Raw genomic sequence first — 27,498 nt, 5'->3', positions numbered from 1 at the left:
TCGGGCTTCTTCTGGCTAGACTCGGCACCCCTCGAATAAATACATCCCCTGAGGTTTGGGGGCGGGGCCTGGGACGCTCCGTAGGCGGGGCCAAGCGAGTGGAGCTGGACGACAGGCAAACTGCAAGCGCCAGTCAGCGGGGAGACACTCAGACACGGTAAGCTTACAGATTCCTCTACAATAGCAGTATGAATGCTAACCAGTGGGTCTGGGACACAGTTTGGACTGGAACCCCCCCGTTCTGAAATGTGAGGTGCGTGTTAGTAAGTGGTGTTTTGGTCCTGAGGGTGAGGTTTCAGGTAGGCTGTATCTTCTTGTAGCCTCTTTTCAGTTGACACTTCGAGTTTCATTCAAATTAATTCGTTGATATTTAGGCGACCCCGGGCAATTTCACTGGGCTTTGCTTACATCCAGTCGGTTTGAACTGACACATTTGCCTTTTTTCAGAGATTTCAGCGGCATTATGAATGTAATGAGCTTCTGGAGACGGTGGACACAAGTTACCAACTTCACGTCGCTGACTGACTGAAATATGTTAAGTCTGCTCTAATTGTGTTCCAGGCTGCGGAGGCGGGGGCGACCATTAACACTACAGCTATTATTACAGCTTCAGCTGATATAACAGCGTGTTTTATCTAGACTATCGATAACGGCGGGCGGTGACTTTAAGAAGGCTGTGCTGTCATTTTAAAAATCTGGTTTTCAAGCTTTTTGCTGTATTAAGTGAGGAAAGGTTCACAGTGTACAACTCCATCCACCCCCCACCCCACCCCACCCCACCCCCCTCTCGAGACTGACCGACTGTGTTGTATCAGTCTTTTCCGCTGCTGTGGGGGAATCCTTTGTCATAACGACACTGTGGGTGAATATATAGCTATATATACTCATATACAGGGCGGAATGCCAGGAGACCACCGTAGTCTCTGTTTTAAGCGACCGTGACGTCAGACATGTCGATGTCACCGAGCGAATTCCCCTCTAATATTTCTCTTTTATCAACATTAGGGCTCGCCATGACATCATTAAGTGCAGCAGTGGAGGAGAGTGAGGTGGGAAAAACGGCGCTGGCTGCGGCAAACCGGCTCCGTTCTGCAGAGCATCACGAGGCTGAGGCTGGGTTTAGCCTCCTATTCGCCAGCTTCTTAATCGCATGTTCCGTTCCACCTTAAATGGTGCAGCAGTCAAAGGGGAACTCCACCGATTAAAAAAAAAAACCTACGTAATTACATGGATGTAAGCAAAGCCAGACAGAGTGGTTTGGTGTGAAATGCTTGAAACTAGCCAAGTCAGATCTGTTCACAATGGTGGTGATAGGAACCAGACGTCTGAAGATTTAATGCTTCTGAAATCCTACTCACAGAAACTTATTACATGTGTATATATGCAGCCTGAAGTCTGACACATTGTTTTAGGACAGTTTTGTAATAAACTTTTTGTTTAAAATTTACTTTAATCCATTATTTGAACCCACTCATGGCTATGTGACCCCTGGTTCCTGTCAGCACCACTGTACAGAAATCTGAGTCTCTGAGTTTCTCAACAGTGAATCATTTAACCTCAAACAGTCCAAGGAATTTTTAAAAAATGGTGGATTTCCCCTTAAATTGTCTGTCTGTATGGGCGCCTGGCAGTAACTGCTGCACCATTTAAGGTGCAACGGAATGTTAAGAAGGTAACTGGAGGGTTTTCTAGCCCCTAATTAATTTCTGTGGAGTTCATTAAACATTTAGAAATGCATTCATCATTCATAGCAAAGTGACTACTACAGAAAATGTATTGCAGCCGGTTTTGTTGAGTTTCAGTCACACTTTGAGAGCGTTACAGGGGAACTCTACCAATTTTTCAAAATTGCTGTCTAATTCAATTGTTGAGACAAACAAACATCAAACAAACATCAATCAGAGTGGTTTGGTTTATTTTTAGAGAAACATACCGATTCAGATTTCTTTGTAGTGGTAGTGATGGGAACCAGGGGCCACTGATGTGTACAGTGCAACTTCAGCCATTTCATAACCACCATTGAACTTACACATGTTTTCTGAGCTTTTATATGCAATGTTGATGATGGTAAAATAGTGGAAAATCTGTTTTCTTGGGGGACTGTTTTGCCTTCAAACACTCTTCATGTATCCTTCCTCCGTGTATGGATTAAAATAAATTGATTAAAATTACTTTTTAATCACAAATCTACTGTGAACAATGTCTCAGGCTTAGGCAGTGTTTTCATAACCATTTCATGTAATAACTTTCAGTGAGGGAGCTTTTAGAGGCATTACACTCCTTCGACATCTGGTTCCTATCACCACCACTGTGAACAATTCTGACTCGACGGGTTTCTCTAGAATGAAGCATTTCACGCCACACCACTCTGGATGACTTTGTTGATATGTTAGCCATTTAATCATACAAGGCATAAGTTCCCCTTTAATGAGGACCGGTGGTTTCAGCTACAGCCCCATTTGGGGAGAAATTCTGAGTAACCTGGTTTCCACTTTAGACTGGCTTGGACATTAAAACACATTGAATGATGAGATCACTTCTGTTTAGCCTTCATGCAGCACATATGGTGAAATTAACTTGTTTGAAAAATGATGACTGAGATTGAGTGAGAAGCAAAAATATTGGGACAGTAAAAATTTTCAATTTGTTCCATGCTCATGGTATTTGTACTTCACAGTAAGATGAAGTATTGGGACAAATACATTTAACTCCTTAAAATCCTAGACTGAAGCTTATTATTCAGTAACTAGCCTACATGGAAAGCAATGCAAGTTATTCTTAATTTATAGGAGTAAGAAATAGAAGTTTGGAGCCAACAGCAGGTCCTCTCCATTTAAGGGATTAAAGCCAACTATATTTGCATGAAGTTAGTATTTAGTTGGATTCCTCTCAGATTTAATAGCTGTCTGAAGTTTAGGACATACCGGCATCTTTGCTGGCATTTTGCATACTGGCGTCTTTTCATATAGTCCTTGGAGATGCTCTGCCAAGCCTCAAACCCAGCTCTCCTTCAGCTGGTTGGTTTTTATTACTTGAGATTCCTATTTTAACAACTGCAATGAATGCTCAACTAGATTTAAGTCAGGAGACTTGGTCAGTTGAGAGCACTCACACATCTTCCCCATCTAGCTTAGACATTTCTGTGTAAAATAGACAATCAATATTAATATCATTTACAATTGATTCATAGTTACAAATAAAAACTTACACTACCATCATCACTTGCTTGGATTGGTTCTGAAACATAACTAAACACAGTGTCGTTGGTAAGATTTAGTCAACAAAGACGGTGTCAATCTCGAGCATCTCAGGGAGACTCAAGGCCTTGAAGTGAAGGATCAAGGTTGATGAATGTCACCTTTCAGCCAGTTATATGATGACGGGAAAACCCAGTTCCAACTCCTGTACCATCGGCTTCTACTATTTCAGGTGGGATCAACCAGAGTTGGACAAGAACAAGTCCTTACCTCATGTCACAGCGTCCTTCTCAAGGAACATAACAAGCCTCATGGAGACATAAAAGCTAAAGAACTATTATTCCTAGGTGTAAGAAATAAATTCTGTATTAAAGAGATTCAGATTTAATTGTGGGATATAATCTACTTCCCTTGACACTTGGTTCAGTGTGCACCTTTTTTTCTGCACTCTGAACTTCTGCCTGATGGGTCTGGGGTCATTTTTATGGTCAAGTTGAATAGATGTTTTTAGTACTGCTAGTACCATCATTATTTGCGTAATCAATGAAGATCAGCTAGTCAGTTTCAAAGGCTGCTATACATGCCTAGGATGTAATATGGCTTTGAGTGTTTTCAGTTCAGTCGTTAAGATGAAAGCAAAGTCAGTCAGAGTGGTTTGATGTAAAATACTTCATTTTAGAGAAACTTACAGAGTCAAACTAGTTTACATCAGTGGTGATAGGAACCACTACCACTATCTTACCATGATCAACATTTCATGTAAAAACTCAGAAGGCACGTGTAGGCTTGCTGGTGGTTTTGGCTAGTATATTAATGGCTGCATTTGCATTGTAGAATGGTTCCCATCAGCACCACTGAAAAAAAAATCAGAGTCAGTAAGTTTCTCATTTCAAATCCACAAATTACTTTTTTACACGGTTTACATCTCAACCATTGAGTTATGAAGAAATTTGAGAAAATATGTAAACCCTCTTTCCCCACACTTTTTTGTTTCCATTTTGATCTTGTTTATCTTCACATCATCTGTCCATGAAACGAAACTGCAGAAGTCCCCTGGAACTCGTCTGCTGCTGTGGCCTTTCTTTGAATGAGTTGGCCGTTGCAAATTGCTTACTCCTCCAGGATTTTCTATTTCAAGTTACTCCATACTGTTGATTATGTGATGGCCAATTGCTCAGTAATGGTTCTCCTTGGCTTGCTTTTCCATCACAATTCATTTCTAGTTTTTTCATCTTGCTGTGTGCTTTTTAGCTCAAAGCCAGAATCACAAGCCTCAACCATTCCTACACATTCACAGCTCTTTTAATGAGTGTGCGATTAAGAGAACATGGAACACATGAGCAATTGGAAATACCTGTTACACATTTGTTTTAATGCCTGCATTGTCAATGCTTAGTTTATATTGGGGGATTAAATGCAAAAACATGACATTGTTCATCGTTGAATTATTGTTCCAACCTTTATAACAATGGTGGGGAACTGAGGGCTGGACTCTCACACAGCTAGGTGTTTTTCCTGTTCTGACACTCTAACTAAAGCTGGCAGGGAGTTCAATCATGAAAATCACCAAACTGTTCAAGAATCTAGCCCTCCAGGCCTGGAGTCCCCTGCCTCTGCCTTATGAAAATCCTTACCCAGAAATAGTTGGTATTCTGTGCTTTACAAATTCCTATTTGTTCTGACACATTTTTAAAAATAACCAAGAAAAAAAAAAGTTGTACTACACTAAGCTAATAGTCAAAACGAGTACTGCTAAGGTTAATGCATAAAAGGCAATTGTATCCAATAGTTTCCATGATGCTAAAGCTGCCATTGCTGTTCAAGGTAGAGGGGTACTGTTAAGTAGTTACTCACTTCCTAATCCAAAGCTGCAGTATTCATTGCAGTCTAATGTAGTCCACACTTCTTTATCCACATTGTCATCTTGTAGGTTCTAAAACTGCTTTCTAAATTTACTTTGCTGTTTAGTCACCGGCATGTTTTTATTCTTATAATTTATTCAAGCACTTCATTTCATTGTTAGTGGTATAACCATGTCTTTTCTTTCTCCAGATAATGGCTCTCTTTTGAATAGTCTGCTTAGTTGTCAGTCATTCATGTTCAGTATGTGCTTTCTCTGGTGTAAGGCTAACCTGTGTTCTCCATTGTCTCCCAGAAAGAAAGGGTGGTTTCAGAAGGACACTATCAGTCAGCACCATGGGAAAGGATTACTACAAGATCCTGGGCATTCAGTCTGGTGCCAATGAGGACGAGATCAAAAAGGCCTACAGAAGGATGGCCCTCAAATTCCATCCAGATAAAAACAAGGATCCTAATGCTGAGGAAAAGTTCAAAGAAATAGCAGAGGCATATGAAGTCCTGAGTGACCCAAAGAAAAGGGTCATATATGACCAGTATGGAGAGGATGGTAAGTGGAATAAGATCCAGTATGTTTTGTTCAGGACAACGGTCATTATAATCTTGGTAAATAGCATTAGACAAAAAGGAGATACTTCTGGCCCAGATAAAAATTACAATATATGTTTACAGGAGCAAAACTGAGAAGGCTCTTAGTTGTGGATGAGAAATCGCTGAGTTCCAGTCTTTTGTTCAGTTGTAGATCAACATGAGGGTTATTATCTTGGTAAATCTCACTGCATGGCTTGAGGACACGCTTGTGAAATTACTGGAGTCTTTTGTTCCGGAGAAATATCTGAGCAGCAGGAGACTTAAGTAGAAGTCCTTGGTCTTTCCATCTTGTTGTCCAGGAGAAACTACAGAGACTTTAAAGTGATTGTTTTCTTTCCTATGGGGAAAGTAGTTCAACTCAGAATTAAAGTTATGTTTTATAAATGTGTGAAAGTTATCCAGGTGTCTTTGTGGAGTATAGTTATTCTTAAAACCTTGAAAACGAGTTGGATATTGAAACTTGATATTTTGGACTTGGGTAATGTGCTTCTAGGTCTGCATATCTATCTTCAGTGACTTAAAAGAAGAGGTCTGTGAAAAACGTAATACATACAGTCCTTTCTTTTACCTCAAATATAGTCAAATAGCCAGGATATGTTTGGTGTCTGAAGTTTGCTGCTTTAGTTTTACATTGGAGATAAAAAGGCTAAAAAGTAACTGAACAAAAATCTTTTTCAGTGACTTAGATGTCTATTACCTGTTAGGTATGTTACTCTCACAGCTCCAGTTCAAAGCTAAAGAAGCAAACTTTAGAGGGCAAATACATCTTGACTCATCAACTACATTTTGGGTAAGGCGATTTTTAGATTAAATTAAATTGGAAGATTTTTCACCAAATCATCCTTTTAAAATACCATATCTTTTCCTCTGTTTGTACATCTTTGTCTATGTAATGGACTGAACATCCAACATACTAACAGGAGTCTGCACACTGCATCATGGACCAAAACACAGCAGTGTATTTACATGAGCACAAGCCATAATGTCTCAGTCCATAAAAGGATCATATTCTTCCTCATGCATGTGACTCCACAGCTGATTTTTACACTCTCCAAACCCATCACTTCTAGAAGTGTCACATAACTCTACACACATTTAAAGCCAATCCAGTTGCTCCTTGAAGATCTCTAGCACTTAATGCTGAAGTGGCCAGTGTTTAAAAAGAAAAGCAAAATATGTTTGTAGCAACAAAAGGATTTCAGCTGATTCCATACCAGGCCAGGTGCCAACATGACTCATCTGTCTTTAGACAGCTGCATTTTCTTGGTTTTCAGATGTGAGCTGCGAGTTCGGGATATGTGAGAAATGCTTTGATGTTTTTTCTACAGGCTCCTATATGCTATACCTTTTTACAGATTCTGCAAAACTGTCAGAAAGCCCAGAGACTGTTCCAAGAAGTAGTGGCTGCAGCTTGCAGATTTGACCATAGTGAAACAGATTCTCTTTGAGGGCAGCCTCGCTTTAAACCTCTCCAGCCATAACGCCATGCAAATCCTTCAGGCACTGAGAGTTTGATACAGAGCTACAGAATACGTAACATAGTGCATAGCAGCGGTTTGATAGGGTATAGCTCTCCAAGGATCCAGCACTGGCTCAGAAGCTCCTTCATCTGTGCATATAAGTTAAAAACTCAACCGTCAGATTCTCACTGCTGAGAAACCGCTGAGGAAATGCAGCCAATGCCAAATATCACCTTAAAAACACCAGGACTGTGTCTAAACAAATGGGAATATGGTTATTCCCACATGACCCACTTACAGATCTAATGACGGTTTCCCATTTTTTGTTTTGGCCAGAGGAGCTAATGTCTGTTTTCAAGGTAACCCGCAAAGCGCAAGGAAGATGCATATTTAATGATGAAGCCGTATTAAGTATGCAGAGTGGCCTATATTTTATATGAGAAAATTCAATCGTAGATGACTCAGCCGTAGTCCCAGCAGTTGCAGTGTGTGCCTTTATCCTTTATTACAAGCCATCAGTCGTCCATCTTAGCAAATGGGTGTTAATTTTGCAGGACCCTACAGAGGGACTTTCAGTGCTGTCTTAATAGAATTGTAATCCCAATTGTTGAAGACGAAACATGTACCTCAGAATATTCCTAACTTAAAGTGGAAGTTAAAGACTGTTTGCAATTAACTATAGACCATTTCTACTGGCCCATTTAATATGTAATTTTCAAACAATTTAAGAGGCAGCTAGTGTTTGCATTTTTAGTGATAAAAACTAAGATATATGGTTTTGTCCCAACAGCGATGGTGTTGGCTTAACCCTGTTCAGATTATGTTGCTGAGGTAACCCTAGTTCAGACCATCATCTGTACTGGATGAGGCCATTTTCCTTTAATTTCTCTTACATGCTTTTTCTTTTATTTTCCAACAAAAGTTGTGGCTTATTATTCAACTGTTAATCTATCTACTATAAAATAGCCATATGGATAATGTGCCAAAAATAATACATATATATTTCACAAAACACACTACATCATGATGTTGAGGTTGGATAAGTTGCCTTAGACAAAAAAAAAGAAAAATACTATCAAAAACTAGATTTTTATTAAGTTTTTTTGCATACTGCACCAAATCCTCGTACACAGGACTAAAGATGCACTCTTTGTAATAAAATAAGCAGTTAGTGTTGTTTAATTCCTTACGGTATCTACAAAAAGCATTCTCAGAAAAGAATATAGTGATGTAGTTAATCACAATACTGACTAAATATCATCACATTGCCCAACCCTACTATGAAACCACAGTGTCATATGAAACCACATATGTCATTAAAAGTGTGACGAATAGAAGTCTGCAGACAGATTCTTACAGAGTAAAGGGTTAAGCTTGCTAAGGGGTAAGAATAGAAGTGAGGTAGGCTGTTTGTGTAGGAGAGGAGGCTGTCTGTGTACTGTACCCATCTGTCTTAATTTATGTTGTCTTCTTTCTGTATCTAAATACAGAAAGAGAGCGAGAGAGACACATTTGGCAAGCTGCCTGGCAAGCTTTACACTTCAAAATGGAGAAGTGTGAGCAGTTGCAATGAAATTAAATTCACTGCAGTGTCATGAACTCACCCTAGCTAACTGGTGTCCTTAAAAAACTGCCCATGGAATAATCATCTCAGTGGGCAGCTGCAGTGGGTTTACAAGTGTCTGTCATTAGTATAGCATTATATTGCTGGGTGACCCTGCTTTTTCCCTTTTCAAGAGGTAGAGCTTAACTGTGATGTAAACTTGATTTAAGATTAAGTGACCCTTATTAGTCCCATAACAATGAAATTTCACCTCTGCATTTAACCCATCCATGAAGTGAAACACCACATACACTCTAGTGAGCACACACACACTAGGGGGCAGTGAGCGCACTTGCCCGGAGCAGTGGGCAGCCCAATCCACAGCGCCCAGGGAGCAGTTGGGGGTTAGGTGTCATGCTCAAGGACATCTCAGTCATGTGCTGTCAGCTCTGGGGATGGAACCGGCGACCTTCCGGTTGCGAGGCTGGTTCCCTAACCTCCAGCCCATATACTTCTATCTAAACTGCATTCATATGGACATTTTAGGTGTAAGGTCATGTAATGGTGTGAGTCCAGCAGTAATTGCCCTCGCCCTATTTTTGTCTATTTCAGTGGGAGAATATTGGGTTTTTTAAAACAGCATGGCAAACGTGCTGTTCTGTGAGCAATCTAATCATCAGTAAGAGGATGGTATGTTGAATATATGATGAGGCTGGCCTTTAAAAGCCTTGTGTCATAACAAGAACCAACTTTTGTAGTACCAGGTTTCTTGTATGAATCTGTTCACATTAGAAGTAAATCATTTAAACTGGTAAACCCCCAAGGTAGTTAGTACTGAAGAATTACTGTCTTTTTCTCATTCAAGGAAAATGACCCTGAGCTGATATAAGCATTCTGCAGTTTCCTGCAGGCAAACAGTTTCCATTAATTACTAAGGATTCACCAATATAGGAATTGTGGGCCAATGCCGATTTATCATTTGCATACACTACTGACCAAAAATTAGCTACCCTTTCATTTATTTAATTTCCAATTATTAAGTATATAATAAGTCTTTATTCTGAGAAGAAGGCATAAAATTACTCAGAACCTCAACAACTACATCATCAGCATCATCATCATTGTTAACCGCTTAGTCCAGATAGGGTCACGGTGCAACAACTACTTGTAATATAAATTTTCAATCAATCATTTTTTTATATCATTATTTATTTTGTCCATCCTTTGCCTTTATAATTGCTTCAGTTTTTTTTTTTTAGGCAGACTCACTTCAGTTTTTCAAGGAAATCTGCAGGGATATTTTGCAATCTCCAAAGCTCAGTCTTAGAAGCTGATTGCATTTACTACTTCTTCTGATCCAAATAACCCCAATTACAAATTTAGACTCATCCATGCATAAAACATTACTCCACATTTTAGATGTGCAGTTTTTGTGTTCTTGTGCACATTTTTCAATTACAAAGCTACAGATGCAGTGAAATGTATAATATGCAAATATTTTAACATGGTAGCCCAGTGTCAACTAAACTTTCAGCTCTTTTACAGTACAATAAATACATCATTCAATATTGGTTTGAAATGTTGGTTAAATGTAAACATCCATCTGATGCCGACAGTGTTTTTTAAACAAATATATGCTGATTCCAATATCATCGTGCATCCCTAATGATTACATTGTTATACAAGTCATTAACTGCACAAAGTAACCCTGCAGGAATAAAACTGGCCTTTCACATATACAGACTATGCAAGTTGACTATGGCTAACACTGCCAAACTTTTATTTTTGGATGAACATTCTGAGAAGAGCACTCATCGGGTTTAGCATGGAATGACCACCTTAACTAAAATAAGCTTATAAGGGTATGAGCAGAACTTGAGGGGTAGAGCAGAATATGCATAGATAGAGGAGAAAGAAATTTGTCTGGCAAACTTTACTTATTTCGACATGCATTAGAGATTTTCCTGGTGTGTTCTGTCAGCACTGCATAGTTTGGAATGAGTGATAATGGAGCTGTTATTAAAACTGATACTGTATACTGAAACTGATATTTTTAGTAAATGATAGTAAGTGATTCTTATTCAGTTTGAAGATGTATTAACTCATTTCATTTGTTTTCTCAGGACTCAAAACTGGAGGATCTGGCTCTTCTAGTGGACAGGGGACTACATATCACTACACCTTCCATGGGGACCCACATGCCACTTTTGCCTCTTTCTTTGGAGGTTCTAACCCCTTTGACATTTTTTTTGGCTCTGGACGTCACAGGGGAAGCAGCAACGGCTTTGCAGACCACGGGGACCATGACATGGACATTGACATGGATGGAGATGATGACCCTTTCAGCTCCTTCAGCCACTTTGGCTTCAATGGCATCAATGGTTTTCATCATGGCAGACGGCACCGCAACGAGCCTTTGCACAGTGGCAGAAGGAAGGTCCAGGACCCTCCTGTGGTGCATGAGCTGCGTGTGTCTCTTGAGGAGATCTACCATGGATGTACCAAACGCATGCGCATCACTCGTCGCCGACTCAACCCGGATGGAAGGACAATGAGGACAGAAGACAAGATCCTTAATATTGTCATCAAGAGAGGCTGGAAAGAAGGGACCAAGATCACCTTCCCCAAGGAGGGCGATGAGACGCCTGAGAACATTCCGGCTGACATCGCATTTGTGCTGAAAGACAAGGGGCACCCGCACTTCAAGAGGGATGGCTCCAACGTCATATACACTGCCAAAATCAGTCTTAAGGAGGTACGTGCTCTGTTTCACTTGCTTATAGAGGTATTCAATTTCACATATAGAATTTGGTTTACTCAGTGCAGTTCCTGAAGTGCATGTGAGTGTTTTACAGCAGTGGTTCCCAACCTTGATCCTATAGTAGACCTGCCGCAGCAGTATATTTTAGCTTTTTTCCTCAGACCCAGGACTCAGGAAGGGCTTGTTTAATATCTGATAAATTTATTTATGTCTCTTCAAGCTGGGAAAACCCCAGAATATGCAGGACAGGGGTACTCCAGGGCCAGGGTCCAGGACCGTGCTTGTGTAGAATATGCTTCAGGCCATGCTTGCTGAGGAGTGTATCAAGACTGACCATTGTTTCATTTCCCTAATAGCTAATATTATATTTAATTTCCCTAATCATTAATATTATGTTTCATTTCCCTAATCATTAATATTATGTTTTGGTTCCAGTTAAAGTGTTCTTTGCATTGTGCAAGGTTCTTCAGATTGATGCAGAATGTGTTGTATATTATTCTATAGAACCTTTTTAAAAAAGGGTTCTATATCGCATCAAACACAACGTCAAGCTTGTAACAACAGAAGACCCCTTTTTGGTGCTATACAGAATCAGTGAACTTACTAAAGAACCCCTGAAGAGTTTATCATTGAGTGAACACTCAGCTAGCTCAGACTGTCCCTAAAGACCTCTGAAGTCAGGTCATCGCTGTGTGGCCGGCGTCATGCTTATATTAGGAATCACAAATCTAAACATTTTTTCTCCATGGGAAAAATGAAAGGTGAAAAATCGCTGCTATCACTTCCCGTGGTAAACAAAAATGTTCCAAACCTGATCACTGGATCTTTACAGGGTCAATGAAGAGTTAGAATATCACTATTCCTACATGCAGCCTAACACTGCTGTGCATTGAATTCACATCATAACTGGAAGCCTCACCAAATGTTTGCCATACTGGAAAACTTCAATACTATAATAGAAAAACTCCAGCTACTCAAACTGTGGGCTGCTATTGGCAAAGCAACTTAGAAACCACTTTTGACAAATCTGGCTGTCAAACCAAACAGCTTTGTTGAATGTGGTATTTTAAAAGTTCCTTTGGCAGTAATAGCTCACAGTTTGATTAGCTAGTGGTGTTCTGTAATAGCAGTGAATTTGAATAATACACTTATATTTCATTTGATACCATTTTAATGCACAAGAGTGCAGGTGTGCTTGTAACATGCGTGTAGCACTATTCATATATGACTGCTAAATGACCTTGTAATTTAAAGGATCCAGTGAAACGTTTCATGTTTGGAATATTTTTGTTTACCACAGGGCAGCGATTTTTTAAAATGCCATTCTGTTTTCCCATTGAAAGTAAGTGGCTTAGACCTAGAGTTCCTAATATGAGCATAATTGCACAATTTTAGAGTTCTGTACTGTGTTTCATTTGGAAATGTGTCATGGTATGGATGGAAAATGTGTTATGATTTCTGATTCATGCTGACTTTAAATAATATTATGCATATGTTCAGTGTACAAAAGCTGTTGCACCTCAAGTTAGCATTTCACCATGCCAGCTATGATTGTATTTAAAATGGGCGTCCACAATGGGTCTTACAGTAACTCAGTTCAATTGAGAATTATAATTGTCCATGTTCTAATGGTTTTTCTATAACATGCTCCTTTTTACTGCTGTAGTGCAGCTAAAATGATTTTGCAGTGCAAGAGAGAGAGACTCAGTAAGCATTCAGAAGATGAAGAGTGGGGAGAGGTCATGAGATGTACATGCCATCAGACATTAGAGCTGCAGTATTTGAAGCTATTCATAGTGGGGCATCCCTAAAACAGCCAAGTTCTCCTGTATCACTACAGCCCAAAATATGGTAGCAAGGATCTGCAATCAGTTGAATCTGAGGGGCATTAATAAGTTGAAGATTTTATGTCGAACAATACCTATCATTAGATGGAACAACCAAAAAAAGACCTTTGTGCTTTCCACATTAGAGTAATACTAGGTATCTAGGAGATTAATCTGTAAAATCAGATACTAAACCTTTTGTACTAACGTCATTATCTCCGGAGGGAATTTAGGAAGCATTCAGAAATATTTTGCAAAGAAGGATGACAATGTGAATAGACAGGATGAAAGATTGTGTTTTTTCAGCTAATTGTATGCAGTGTTTTAGTCGACCTTTATAAGTCGATGGCTGAATGGGGCCTGGAGAAATGCAGGATTGTGGTATATAGAACATGAAAAACCATTCACGCTTATGTTTGCTTTCCTTCATGGGAGTTTCCTCCATAGATTGAACTGATTCACAATGTTGAATTCCTTCAGTGGAGGCTAAGGGAATTCCACCAATAAATTACTAAGATATAAACAAAGTAATTCAGAGTGGTTTGATGGAAAATGCTCTGTTCTGCAGAAACTTAGAGTAATAATTGTTCACAATGGTAGTGATAGGAACCAGATGTCTGGAGCATTTAATGCATCTAAAACCTACCTTTTGAATGAACACATTGTTTTACAATAGTTTTAATACACTAATTGTGGAGAGGTACATGCAGGATATCTAAAGTCAAAATAGTACCCAAAGAAAACGACTAGTATTTTAGCATCATCGATATTATCTTTAAAACTCAGAAGATGTGTAAATAAATGTGATATATTTTCATTGTAGACATCATGACCTCTATCATTGTAAAAAAAACCTGAGCTAGTAAGTTTGTCTAAAATGCACAATTGAATCATGTTGAAAGACATTATGAATTATGAATTATGGATTATGGGATTATGCATTTCTTGATTATCAGCATGCTCAGAAATTCAATGATCTGCCTTGAACTGTCTTTGGTTCTTCTGACCCAGTGGGTTTCCACCATTCATTCACTCTTATTAGCAGACAGACAAAGTGAGCGTTGTTTTGTCAGTTGGCTGCTGCAGTCCTGTGAATCAATGAGGCGTAGACATAGATTAGACAGGTTTACTGCAGTCCCATCACTGGACCACCATTTGGCAACAGTCTTTTCATTTGCATGGACTTACAGGGTGAAACAGAGGGCTTAGCTGGCATCAGCCCATTGTGTCCAAAATAACTCGTGACCTTGTTAACCTCAGTGGTCACTAAATTTACCCAGACTGTGGCCTTATTTTCCACAAGCAGGGCATTGGTGCTTTATTTTGTGTACAGTTGTGGCTTAAAAACATTTCGAATTGAATTCTAAAAAAATAAATTACCAGTTGTGCAAAGAAGTAAAAAAGCCTTATATTTCAGTGCAAAACAGTGATTTTGCACCATTTGTCTGAACCTGCTGTACTGTATTTTGTCCCTAAGACAAAGGGTATATATTTAAGTTATGAGGCCTGTAATGATTTTAAATAATAGCATTGTATCAAACATCTTAACGCTGATGTACTGTGACACCAATAACATTGCATGTATAGAAATTAAGACTATTACATTTCACTTAAACATTACTCTACAAATATCACAATTTAGGAAGATTGCAAGTGCAAAACTAGACAAATGCATTGACAAAATTTAGACATCAAGATGGCTGCTAATACTATTTTAGCCATGTAATGTACTTTAGTCTATGAGATTACCTGATGCAGAAGTGTGCAATGATTTAGAGCGGTTAGCACTATGCTAAGGGGGCTATAAACGTCATTATGTGTGTACTTCATTAGTCTTGTAGCTCATGGCTAGGCTAATCTTCATAATGTTCAAAAGAAAATTATGTAATTTTTTTTTCTTTGTATTTTCACCTTAAAGACTTCTTCCAGAAATGGGGACTCGAGTCGGATGCACGCTTAACTGGCTCAAGACTTAGAACTCTCAAACTGTCGTCACTGCTGTGATGTAAAATGCTCTCTTTTGCTGTTTCTTCTTGGTGCCTTGTTGTTTCTCCCTTTTTTAATAAGTGAACTATTGGCAATAAATGCCAACATTTCAGGCCAGTTTATTCTTTCTGAAAAGGAAAACTGGCAAAAGAGTGACAGGAAAGTTCCCTTGGCACTGGAGCTTTTTATGGGAAAACCCTAAGCTGCATCCATGGCCTGGAAGCAGAAATCAAGAAAAGTAAAAAGCAGTAATTACAGTAATGATGTTCTTCTCGCAGAGCATAACAGCATCAGGTTCAGTTTTTCATTAAACAAAAACCTTCAGTCTGAAGACAGATTGAAGTACAACATACAGTAAATGCAAAGAGGCAAAACTAGCAGTAGCTAATTAACCCTAATTGTCAGATAATCCTGCCAAAGTTTAGTAATCTACAGATCCTATAAGACCTCAGCTGGAATAACTGTTATGCCAAATAGCAAGCATACTTACAAACTACAGACAAACCAACAATTTCAAGTTTCAAAGTCCCTTCATTTACTGCATGTAGCTGTTCAGCTCTGTTCTTCAGACTAAAGTTTTTTTTTCTGTAATGAAAGGCTTGCTATTTAAAGCTGTGTTTAATCTGACAGGTGCAGCTAATAACGAGAATGATACTGTCTAAAAAAGTCTCAAGACCCAGACTCACACCTCATTGACTCGAAATTCAACTCGGACTCACACCTCTGGGACTCAAGACTTGCCTTGGGCTCGCATGAAGCCATTTGTGAACATCTCTACTTGATATTAGGTTGGAAATGGAGTATCAAAAAAGTCTGTCATCCAGTACTGAAATTTAGTATCAAAGTTGTCAGTCTTAGGAACCATGAGCCAATAAACATGCTTGTTCCAAAATCTAGATTGCTGATTGCTGCCTAAATTACTTTCTGAATGCATGTTATTGATGAAAGTGCTTATGGTTAGTCTGTAATCAATTACAATACAAATACCCACTTCCAAAACCTTACACTCATTTCTAGTTTAAGCCACATCCACTTTGTATTTGTAATATTCAAGATGCTTTAATAAAAATTTTAAAAAGTGTCATTCAGGAATCAGTATTGAAATAAGGTATCGATACCAATATCAGTATTTATGCTGTGATTCTTAGGCTAAGTCCAAATGTATGGGGCATATCATGGCTTTGAGCCGTTTAAACTGCAGTCCATTCTCTGCCTGGTCAAGCATAACGCATGATTTACCGTCTCCCACTACAGTGTGAGCATTCAAGAATGTCGTGGTACGGTGTCATGTGCTGGGGCACACAGTCCATGCTCTGAAAAGGCAAAGCCAGCAAAGCCAAACGGTGTCGACAGAATTGTCATGCAAGTGCAGCAACAATCGAATGCTGTGTATTTTTGGTTGCAGGTTTAATTGCAAATGCTATGTTAGAGTAAGCATTCTGTTTAATCAAAACAGCAGGAAAGCCAATGTAGAAGATACATAGTGGCAACAAAGAAAGAAAAGTTAGCAGGCATGTAATAGAAGAAATTAAATGGATGAATTGGAATTAATGTGCTATTTTGAGAAGCAGAGTATGCTGGAAGTAAGTAGTCATCCAGCTTGCATTCAGCTCACGAGGGCTGCATATATTGATTGATCATTTTTTCCACAATATTGGCGTTCTCAAAACTGATGTTTAAGAAGGCATCAGTATACACACAAGCCCTCTAACCAATGAGAATATATATATATATATATATATATATATATATATATAGGAACCAAACACATACCAATTGAAAGAGGGGGTCATAGAGTTCCTGTCACCGGAAGATGGTTCGATTCAGTCTACAAGGAGATGGCGACCCCTGAGCAGAAAGCATTTTGCAGTCTCCACTTCAATAAGATGAATCCGAAATAACTACAACGTGATTCTTGTCGGCATTGGACCTCCAACAGCTCAGAGCATTAGGCATTGGTTCTACAACACTGGATGATCTCTGAAATCGCATTGAAAGAGACATATCAGAATAATAATACGTAGCAATATAATCACAATACTGGCATCATGTCCATATTGTGTCCATATTGTGAATTGTGCAGCCCCAGTTCACATTCATCTCCAGACATAGACCTGTTCATACAGTGTTATCTGACCCTTTACCTCCATATGACTCAGTAGAGTGACAAGCTACTGTTTATTGGTGCAATGCAGACCAGCGCTGAGTCTATCCAGTGAGCTCAAGCATGCTGCTAACTAATTCCAAGAACTTTGTAAATGCAATAAGGAAAGATGTTACTGACTGGCTTATTTGACTGAAATCTAATCTGTCTGAAGTACTTTCCTGACCTAGAAAACAAATCAGACATTCCTCACAGCCTCTCACTGAACCTCAAAATAGCCATAATCCACATCTTGTGTCACCTTGATGTGTTTCATAGCTTCACCATCAGCATTTAAAAGGATAATAAAAAGTGGAGAGTTTTCCATGTCTGGCTGTTTCAAAGCTTAATACTTTACTGTAGTCAAGGGAAATATGACTGGGTCAACTCAGTCAAGCTAGCTGATCTCTTGGGCTATCTAATTTAAAGAAATGTCTGCAGGGCTGCTGTTTACCTAAAATAGATTCAACTGCATTTAGCTTAGCTCTGATGTGGTCTTCAGAACCAGAGTGCAGTGAAAACATGTTTTCATTTTGTGGAGCCACTAATCTGGGACAGTGTTTAATAACTTTCCCGAGGATGGCATAGATATGCTGTTCCTGCTCATCATACTCATTAGATGCCCACATTGAGACTTGATGAGAAGCTAGTGCTGCTATAATATCACAGAGGCAATAAAGTGTTCTGCCATCTGCTGCTCTCTCATGGGCATGCCAACTCACATAAATCTTTGTCTGCCTGTTTGTCGTAAACACAAATTTGGAGAGAAAGACTGGAGGCAGGTTGCACTTGTTTCGGGAACACATCGCCTCCAAATGAAACTCAGCTTATATTTAAAGAGAGCTTCTTCGGTTTACTTTTGATTAAAACCATAGAGAAGCCTTACCTTGGTGCTAATTTCATCCCGATAAGCTCAGGCTGATTGTGGTTCTATACATTGTAATCTTATAGCTTACTTACATTTTGCTTTAATTCTAATAAACCAAATCTGTGCTGATTCATTTTAGCAGCTTGCCTAGTTGCTGTTTGGTGCTGTTTGGGAAACCTTCACTCTTCAGCCATTGTTCCAAATTAGGCCAGCCATGGAGATGCCTGGCATGTGGTCAAGGCCAAATGTTTGTGTTAGCCTCAGCCACAGCCTTCTTTCCATGAATCCCCCCGCTTGTTGCTGCTGCCTGAAGAAAGGAGCTGATGTCATTGCCAACACATCTCCTCGTCTCTTGGGGCAGCTGCTAAGTAGCCTTCTGAGGCTGTGTGCTTCATCATTAAGAAAGCTGAAGATAAGCTGTGCCTCCATAAGCTGAGATGAATTAATGCTTAAAGAATGCAGACTCTTGGAAGCTGGAATTGTAATGAGCTCTGCCACAGATTTAACTTCTCGGATTAGCCAATGTACCTTCCATATCCTGAGTTAGGAAGACAGTTGAGATGGCAACTAATGCTTAAGAGTTTGATTTAGTGTGCTGCAGGGGAGGTCTCGGGTTTAAACTGTGAAAATCCCAGAAAAAGTTAGCCTGTCTTCTTAAAGTCAGTCGCTTTAAACATTATCAACTCTGTTTCTCTTCAGCCAGGTAATGATTTGAGTCACACTCCACAGCTGCGCCTCCATTTTAAACTGCACCTTCTGTTGACTGTCCTAAATGTAGTTCATTATGTGCCTGCCATCGATTAAGGGAAATGCCAGGAGTCCAACCGAGGGAAATTCTTTGTAGTCATAGATTGGTTTAAACCTCTCTGACAAACTTGCCAACTATTTACGACCTCTGCTGAATCTTCAGTTACTCCATCAGTGCTGCAAAATGAGAGCAGCCGCTAAAATTAGCTTTCAGTACAGGCCATTAGCTCCCCCTCCACCAACCGACACGCTCACTTAGATAGCAGACATCAGACAGTCACTTATCCACATTTACGTAAGCCAAGCCCTAAACTTGCTCATAGACAGTACATCAAGAGTCCCCCTCTAGTGAGTCATACTTAATTACCTTCTACTTCTGTACTTTCATATTTCTCGCCTTGCTCAAACTGTGCTGTTTTAGCCACAATCTTACCTTCACAGCAATGTTTCAGCCTTCTGGACAAATCTTGAGGTGATAAGAAGTCATATAGTGTGACAGAGACAGAGATGAATGATTGATGGAGTCCAAAGTTATACACTCAAATCAAATGAGATTATTAGCCATCACATGCCAGTGCAGTTCGCAGTTCCTGGTACATTAGTTTGTTCATTACCTGCATCCAGCTAGAAAAGAAAAAGGAAAATATACTATCTTTAATAGTAATGACCAGGTCAAGAGGTTTGGCCTAACCAAGTCAGCAGCACCTTAATCAAGTTGTTCTAGGTAGGATTTTCCTTTCAAGGGTTAAAATTTTCAACTCCTTCCTGGCTCGTGTTCTTAATGTTAGGCTTGTATGTTTAAGATAGATGCTAGATTATGGCAATGCCCTTTATAATATGTAATGTCTGCACAAAAATACTACCAAAGATAGAAATTTGCCTATGTTTTGAAGGCTGACGTGATACAAAAGGCTATTATTGACTCCACATTTGCAAGTATGAGCAACAAAAGATTTTTGACACCAGCTACAAAGTACAATCTAACATATCATTGGCTCATGTCTTGCACCGTCTGCTGTCTTCATGCAGAGCACCTAGGGCAGTTTAATAACTAGTGTTTGTTATGCCTGGCCACTCTACTGGATTTCTAAAATTCTTACTGATGCTGCAAATGTTAGAGACCCCACATATAATGACTTTTCACAGACTTTTTGTCCTTGGTTGCCCTTCATTCATTAAAGTCCTGAACAGAAATTGCCCAGAGCAAAACCACCCTCTTTTAGATCATGCTGATCTAGAGATCTTAGAGTTCACTCTTGCCAATGGCCCTCAGACTGTCAGAACTTGATCTATAAGAATTTGTGAAAAACATTGATCAAAACATGTGTGGTGGACATTAAGCGAGGCACAGAATGCTAGTTGTGTGCATTTTGCAGGTAAAATCAAACTTTTAAATAGTTATTAAACTAATTGTTGAAGATCCATTTTATCCTTCTGTTCAACACTCTCACTGAGTACTAGTTATTTCTTGCTTGCTGTCATGATGGTGTTTCATATGAGAGGTGCCATTCCCCCCTCACTACAGAATGCAGAGCCGTAGACACTGAACATGTTTAATGAAAGCAGAAAGTGACTTTATGCTGTTAAATCTAGTGTCACAAACTAGCATTTTAGGGGGAAACGCATAAATAGCAGTATACTTCAATAAGTGCTTACTTTTAATATCTAGGATAAAACAACATGTTTTGAAATATAGTGCATATAGTTATTTTTTATTTAAGTAAGAAATGTCTTTGCACTAGAGCAGTGTTATTCTCTGGATGACTTTCTGATTTTGTAACAGTCAGTTCTACTCTTATCTGACAGCATTCCCCCATTCTCCTCTTTTTCCAGGCTCTGTGTGGTTGCACAGTGAACATTCCTACCATGGAGAACCGGGTGATCTCGCTGCCCTGCAATGACATCATCAAACCAGGCACCATCAAGAGACTTAGGGGTGAGGGCTTGCCTTTCCCCAAGAATCCTTCCCAACGCGGGGACATGATAGTGGAATTCCACGTGCGCTTTCCTGACCGGATACCTCCTCAGTCCAAAGAGATCATCAAACAGCACTTACCCCAGTCTTAAAGGAATTTCGTTGGATCTTTTCACAAACACTAATGCAGAGGAACACAGAATGTCCAGGACTGTTTTATTTATTAAGCAGTTTGATACCATGAAACCCAAGGCTTTCATCTGGGATTTTTTTTTTTTTGCATTTTTAGGAATAGCCCGGGCTTTCTTTTTCATTTACCCCAAATATTTTTTTTTTCTTAAGGATGACTTGAAGGCAAAAGGGAAATATATACAAGAAGAAGAATCAAACTAGTAGAAGAATTGCTCCTTTATCATTAAATGACAGCTTCAGATGGATGTTATGCTGATTTTAAAGACAGTATTGCTTATTTATTGTACCATCTTCACATGTCACCCCTATTTAATACCATGTGAACATGCTCAAATTAGAATTTTGAATAAAGCAGAACATAGGATATGCCTTTGGGTCCTTTAGAGTGATGGGCTGCTATAGCACCAGCAAGTTGGATAGTAACCATTTGATACATTTATATGCTCAGTCCCAACCCAGCAGTCTAAAGGTGCTTTGTTCTCTGTGACCAGATTATTAGGTGCTGTCATTTATTACAGGTCTTTACTGACGTGTTTACCACATTTACTAATCACAGAATCTTTGAGTGCCTTAATATGGCTCAAACTAACAGTTCTTTTTTTCACAAGATTTTAGTGTACTGTTACAACAGTAGATGTAATCAAAGGACTGTAGTATTTTCACCTCAACCAAGGCCTATTATGGTACTGTATGCTCCACTGAAGATTACATCAGTGTAGTTTCAGCATGCTTCTGCATTAACAACCCCATCTCTGCTCCCCACGTAGTTCAAGGGGAGCACCTATTTCCCAAATAATGTTTATTATGTCCAGTAGTGTATTTGTTCATATTCAGAGGTCCTACAAGAGGGGTTTCTGATCATGTACTGTAACTGGGAGGAGGTTTTGACATTGATGTTCTGCATTAACTGCGATTAGACCAGTGGTCACTAACCTTCCTTCTGGAGATCTACTTTCTTGCAGAGTTTAATTCCAGTCTGCATCTAGACTCAGCCTCAGACATTCCGTGTACGTTATATATAGTAAGCTAAGCTGGCCACAACTGTTTTTTTTTTCAGTTGCATTCTGATTGGCTGTCTGCATGTCAGTTTGCGTACACTTCATAAGAGCCTTTTGGAGATACAGCCACTGGCAATTTACAGCAGCACATTTTTAGAAGTTATTTGAGAGTTATGTTTGGAGCTCTTCAGCAAGATATATTTGAGTGGTTACTGATGTTTATACCATTTTATTTCCCCAAGGATGTGTTTTTGTTGCAGACCCATTTTGAAAATGGCTAAGTCACACTGTCAGTCAAACAGTGGTTCTTGGCACATGCTAAGCTATGAAGTGCACCATAATCACTGGCTTTGTTCAAAATAGGATACTGTGAACTGTGTACTGCAGTTTGCACCAGTATATACTACATACTGCATGCTACTCCTTATATGCAGTATATGTGGTTTGTGGTATGCAGCATAGCATAAAGTATACCCAAGTTACCATGTGAATCCATGTACCTAGTTTCACAAGCCAGACTTCTACCTACTTTTCACCAAATAATGTGGCCAAGAAGTGCATGCTTTGTCAAAAGAGGTTGTTTGAATGCCAAGCAACCAATCACTGCCCACTCTTTTGGGGGGAGATGGGTGTTATATATGTCTTGCTCTGAAAAGCTTGATCTTTGTTGAGTAGTCCACTGAAATATAAATTATTGCTGACTAGAATTCAGCTGGTAAACTGATGCATGGACGTACAGACAAAATCAGAATGCAACTGGCAAACTCTGTTACTTATGGCCAGCTTTGTGTACAAAAGATATCAAACTCTCCATTTCCATGTGGCCTGAGACCACCAAACTTTACTACAGTGTGATTAAACTCTACCAACAGTGAGAGGCTGAGACAATCAAAGCAAACATAATATCTGCCTCATTTTCTTAGCCATCTAATCACTGATGATGATCAATGATGCTTTTCTGCATTGCAGGGGTGGTCATTTCTGATCTTGGAAAGCTGGAAGTCCAGGATGGTTTGATGATACTTTCTCAGACACACATATTAAAGCTGGAAAATAACAGATTAGTTGCATCAGGCATGTTTGATCAGATTTATCATCTGGAGAGTGGCTGTCCAGGACAGGAGTTGAAAATTCCTGCATTATAGGATGTGCTATCAATGTATCACGAAGATACCAGAGTAGTACACCATCCAGGTATCTTTGGTGTACTGGATTAACTCATTTTGGTGACATGCTCTTTACCCAAAAACTGGTGCTTTTGGGCACAGTGAGTATGTGAGCAGGTTTTTACAATGATGGCGTCTGACTTCATGCAGAAGTCTGGCTTGTGAGATTAGCTTGCGTCTAACATGCTGTTTCCCCTCCTTTCTTAACACCAGTGCATCTGATTCAACCAATCAAGGACTTAAATTAATTAGCTGGAGCAGAGGTGTGGCAGATTGTGGTTGGTACTGGACTCTGCAGTAAGTTAGATGACCAGGACCAGAGCTGGTCACTACTGCATTAGAATATATTTAGGAATTGTTTCAATATTCTTTTATCAGTATTAATGTTTTTTTTTTTTTAAGTAGAGGCTTGTTAAAATGCTCCCGAGCAGGAGTATTATTTAAAGTACATCCTCAACCTGGACTATCAGACAATCATGCATCTTTGTCATGTTGGGTTGAAGAGAGATTTGAATGTCAAAATATAGCAGTGTATATAGTCAACATATAGCAGTGAAATTTACCTTCATATGGATTCATTTTAGCTATATATAAAGGCTTGTCTGAAACTTGTCTAAGCACTTTTGGAGTGTCTATTTCAGAAAACTGTGAAGTCAAAAGATGAAGGTTAAAGTAAGTTGTAAACATGTAATGCTCTAAAAGTGTTAAATGCGCACAGTGGTTTGAATATACCAGTGTTTGATGCAAAGCGGCCATGCACAAGAGGAAAGGGACGTGTCAGAGACATTTCTACTTTTTAGTTTTAGTATGATTGATACATGACATTTTACGGTTTTAGATGTGCAAAGTCTATATTAATTAGCTACAGCTTTGAGTTTTAAACAAAACAAAGATTTATATACATTTGTATCCCTTGCAAAGGATTTATGATGTATCGCCTTTCTGCAATATAGACTGCATTTGAGTGGAAGTTTTTTCTATGGACAATCAAGCTCGAGCCCACATTTCCACACTTTTCAGGTTGTCTCTTATACAATCAGAATTTATTCGCAGCACATGTAATATCAGATATGTGCTCACACAGTTGGGCCTGGCTAAACCGGAGCATGAACGCAAAGCCTGTTTGTTGCCCCAGAGTGCTGCCTCATATGGGTTTGGCTCTAGGATTCCTGTTCATTTTATATCATTTTTACACATTATTTATGTGTTCCACAATATAATGTGATCATTTGGGATGCTGAACCTTCTGATACTTGTTTTTGGTTCTTGTGTCTCAAGTCAAAGTCTTTGGATATGTCAATTTTTGTAATATCACCTTTTAACTTGTATTGCGATAAATCCAGCTTTATAACTGGGTTCAAAAATGTGTAGAATTTGCTAAGCAAGTGATGTTCAGTAGGGATGAAGCAGTGTGTCAGTTCACTGTGATTTCAGTGTTGAGGCCTTTTGGACTAGTGCTTTGGCGGGGCTAAAGCTTGTTCTGAATGTGTTGGGTTTTTTTCCATTTTTAGTAATTAGGCCATATTATGACCCTTTTTGGTGTTAAGGAAAATTGTTTTACAAAGACAAGAAATAAACCAAAAATCTTCACTACATGGGATTTTGTGTGGTAAATTTCTTCAGTCAGCTTTTCTGGGTAAACAGCCAAATGATACGTTTTGCTGCTGTTGAGAAAATGCAGTTGTAGAATCAGTTGGTGCCAGAGTTGGGATGTAACAGAATACAAGTATCAGACATTAAGTATCTGCATTCAGTCCAAGTTACATTTTGTAAAGACAGTATTCAGAATACAGTTGCTTTTTGTGTTTTTAAGAGAATACTTTTAGAATACACTAAAATAAAAAAACATACAATACCATCAATGTTTGTTTATTAACTATTTTAAAATGAGCACGGTGCATGTAGCAAATAGGCTCATTGGATTCTGAAGAGGATCTTAATTAACAGCTTCTGCACAAACACTGAGGTTCCTATTAAAGACTGAGTAGACTGATAAATCAACGTGATGAGGCAATTATTTATCTCAGCATTACTGAGCTCTTTAGGGGGAAGATCAAACTAATCATCTCAGTTGTGAGTTGTGTTTGTGAGTATGAGTTTAGCATCTTTGTTGTACTGGAACTCCTGCTTTAGGGATTATGGGAGTAGCAGTGGACTGAAGCAGGCAGGAAAAAAACAGAATTTTTGTAAAACTTTACATTTAGAAAAACCGATGGCCCAGGGCTGTCTGCCAGTACCTCCACAGCCCACTGGGGGGTCTGTGGCCCACAGGTTGAAAACTACTGGGCTAGTCAAACTATCGTTACTGAAATACTTGAAAGATTACTAGACACGCTTATGACTTCAAACGAGAGTCCTGATGGCTGCAGCGCATGCAATAGAAAGACTTGAACCTTGTATCATCATAGTAGAGCAGTTTTGACAGCCCTCTGTCTGACAGCTGTACACGGCTGTAACTCTAAGAGTTCAGAGATGTCCGTTTAATGTGGGCTAAAACCGCTATCCAACTTCGCCCTCACCAACCCAACACCTGGGAAGGTCTCTGCTGCATACAATTCTGATAGGATGTAGTGCCAAACATGTGGCTTTTGTCCCCACTATGTCACTTCTTATTGAGAAACTGGTTTCCATTATCCCTTTTATTGAAAGTCCAACTTCTCATCCAAGCGTAAAAAGGTCTTTTACAATGTTTAGGCATTTTCTCAGATTTCTGGCTTTTTTATCAAGTTTTTTTATGCACTTTGTAATGATATGCAAAAAAAAAACAGGTGGTTGGAAAATCCAGAAATGGTGAACCATTGATGTGATGTGCTTGTATATTGACAATTCTGGCTAAAATTATTTAAATTTGTTGCATCATGTGATACCTTGATTTGTCAAACCACCCGCAAAATATTCACCCATTCAAAAAGGGGGCCCATCCTCCACCCCCCCTACTGAATGTGTTAGATATATGCAGAATGTAACATAGGAGAGGTACGTAAGAGGTTCATTATGGGTGTAAGGCAGCTTTATAACTTCCAGATGTAAGGTAGGAGTTCATGCAGGGGTTGGCTGTCATGACGTTCATTCCAAATCGTGACATATGTTTGAGAGGAAATGTGGTCAACCGTTTGTTGAAGTGTTTCTATATTGTAATTACAGAATTATAAAAGCCCTTTGAGATTCACAAATATATGTAACTGATGAATGCGACACACGTTTTATGCCTTTTGGATTTCCTCTTTAACGTTTAACTGTCCGGTCTGTAACACACATGGACGTTGCTTCATTATGTTGGTATGTATGACAAATGGCAAGAATAACCAATGATTCAGGAACTACTCTTTCAGTGGAACAAGACAGAACAACGTTCACTGCTGTAACTTTCTTAGATAAAGAAATCTAATAACTGAACAGAGTGGGCTCTTTATGTGGCGTTCATTAGTCGGCACCATTCCAGGTAATATTTAGAATATACATTTTGGTTGGATACATATTCAGAGTACAAGAGACTATTTCACTTTAATCCACTTTATTTCTCTTGATTAATCCAGTTCTCTAGTCTCAGTCACAGAGTCACACGTGTGGGATCTATTCCTTTAACTGCTTCACCTTCCATTTAATATGCTGATAACTGTAAGTGGGGCAGCCTAAGAAACGGATGGTGATAAGAATGTACAGTACTATCCTTTAAAATCCCAGACAGACTCATTCTTAAAAAGAGGTTTCAATGGTTCTTTAGTAAAGCAATGGTTATATGTAGAACCCTCACAACTCGAAGAACCATTTAAAGGGCCCATATCAAGGAATACTGAATTGTCCTTACTTTCTTAAACAGATGGATGGATGGATAGATAGAAAATTTATTGATCCCGAAGGAAATTTTGCAGCCAGTAGCAGTCACACCAAACAGGACAGTAACAGCAGTAATGGTGTAAACAATATAACAGGAAGAATATATATATATATATATATATATATATATATATATATATATATATATATATATATAAATATTTTTAAAAAGTAGATAATATCCCCTCTCCTTGGATCACCACCTTATCATGGTGGAGGGGTTTGCGTGCTTGAATGATCTTAGGACCTATGTTGTCTGGAGCAAAAGCTCCTGGTAGGGTCTCCCATGGCAAACTGGTCCTAGGTGACAGGTCAGACAAAGTGTGATCCATAATAACCCCTATGAAGACACAAAAACAGGACTTGTGTACCCTGCCCGGAACAGGGTTACCGGGGCCCCACCCTGGAGCC

At 39.1% G+C, this 27,498-nt stretch overlaps 1 protein-coding gene across 2 annotated transcripts; it reads left to right on the top strand.

Moving 5' to 3' along the window:
- The first annotated feature begins 99 nt into the window (after positions 1-99).
- dnajb5 (DnaJ heat shock protein family (Hsp40) member B5) lies at positions 100-25,077 on the top strand. 2 transcript variants are annotated; one of them, XM_017687271.2, is made up of 4 exons: positions 100-157; positions 5,353-5,604; positions 10,772-11,403; positions 20,813-25,077. In XM_017687271.2, exons 2-4 carry the CDS (start codon positions 5,394-5,396, stop codon positions 21,044-21,046), a joined length of 1,077 nt encoding a protein of 358 aa, XP_017542760.1. In that variant the 5' UTR covers positions 100-157; positions 5,353-5,393; the 3' UTR covers positions 21,047-25,077. The 2 variants fall into 2 exon arrangements, with proteins under 2 accessions (XP_017542760.1, XP_037387792.1); XM_037531895.1 differs by having other exon boundaries at positions 157-253.
- Positions 25,078-27,498: the final 2,421 nt, after the last annotated feature.

The sequence above is a fragment of the Pygocentrus nattereri genome, chromosome 20 (genome assembly GCF_015220715.1).
Source record: "Pygocentrus nattereri isolate fPygNat1 chromosome 20, fPygNat1.pri, whole genome shotgun sequence".
In the NCBI taxonomy this organism is placed as follows: domain Eukaryota; kingdom Metazoa; phylum Chordata; class Actinopteri; order Characiformes; family Serrasalmidae; genus Pygocentrus; species Pygocentrus nattereri.
The sequence above is the reverse complement of the archived record's forward strand: the minus strand, read 5'-3'. Positions and strand labels throughout refer to the sequence as shown.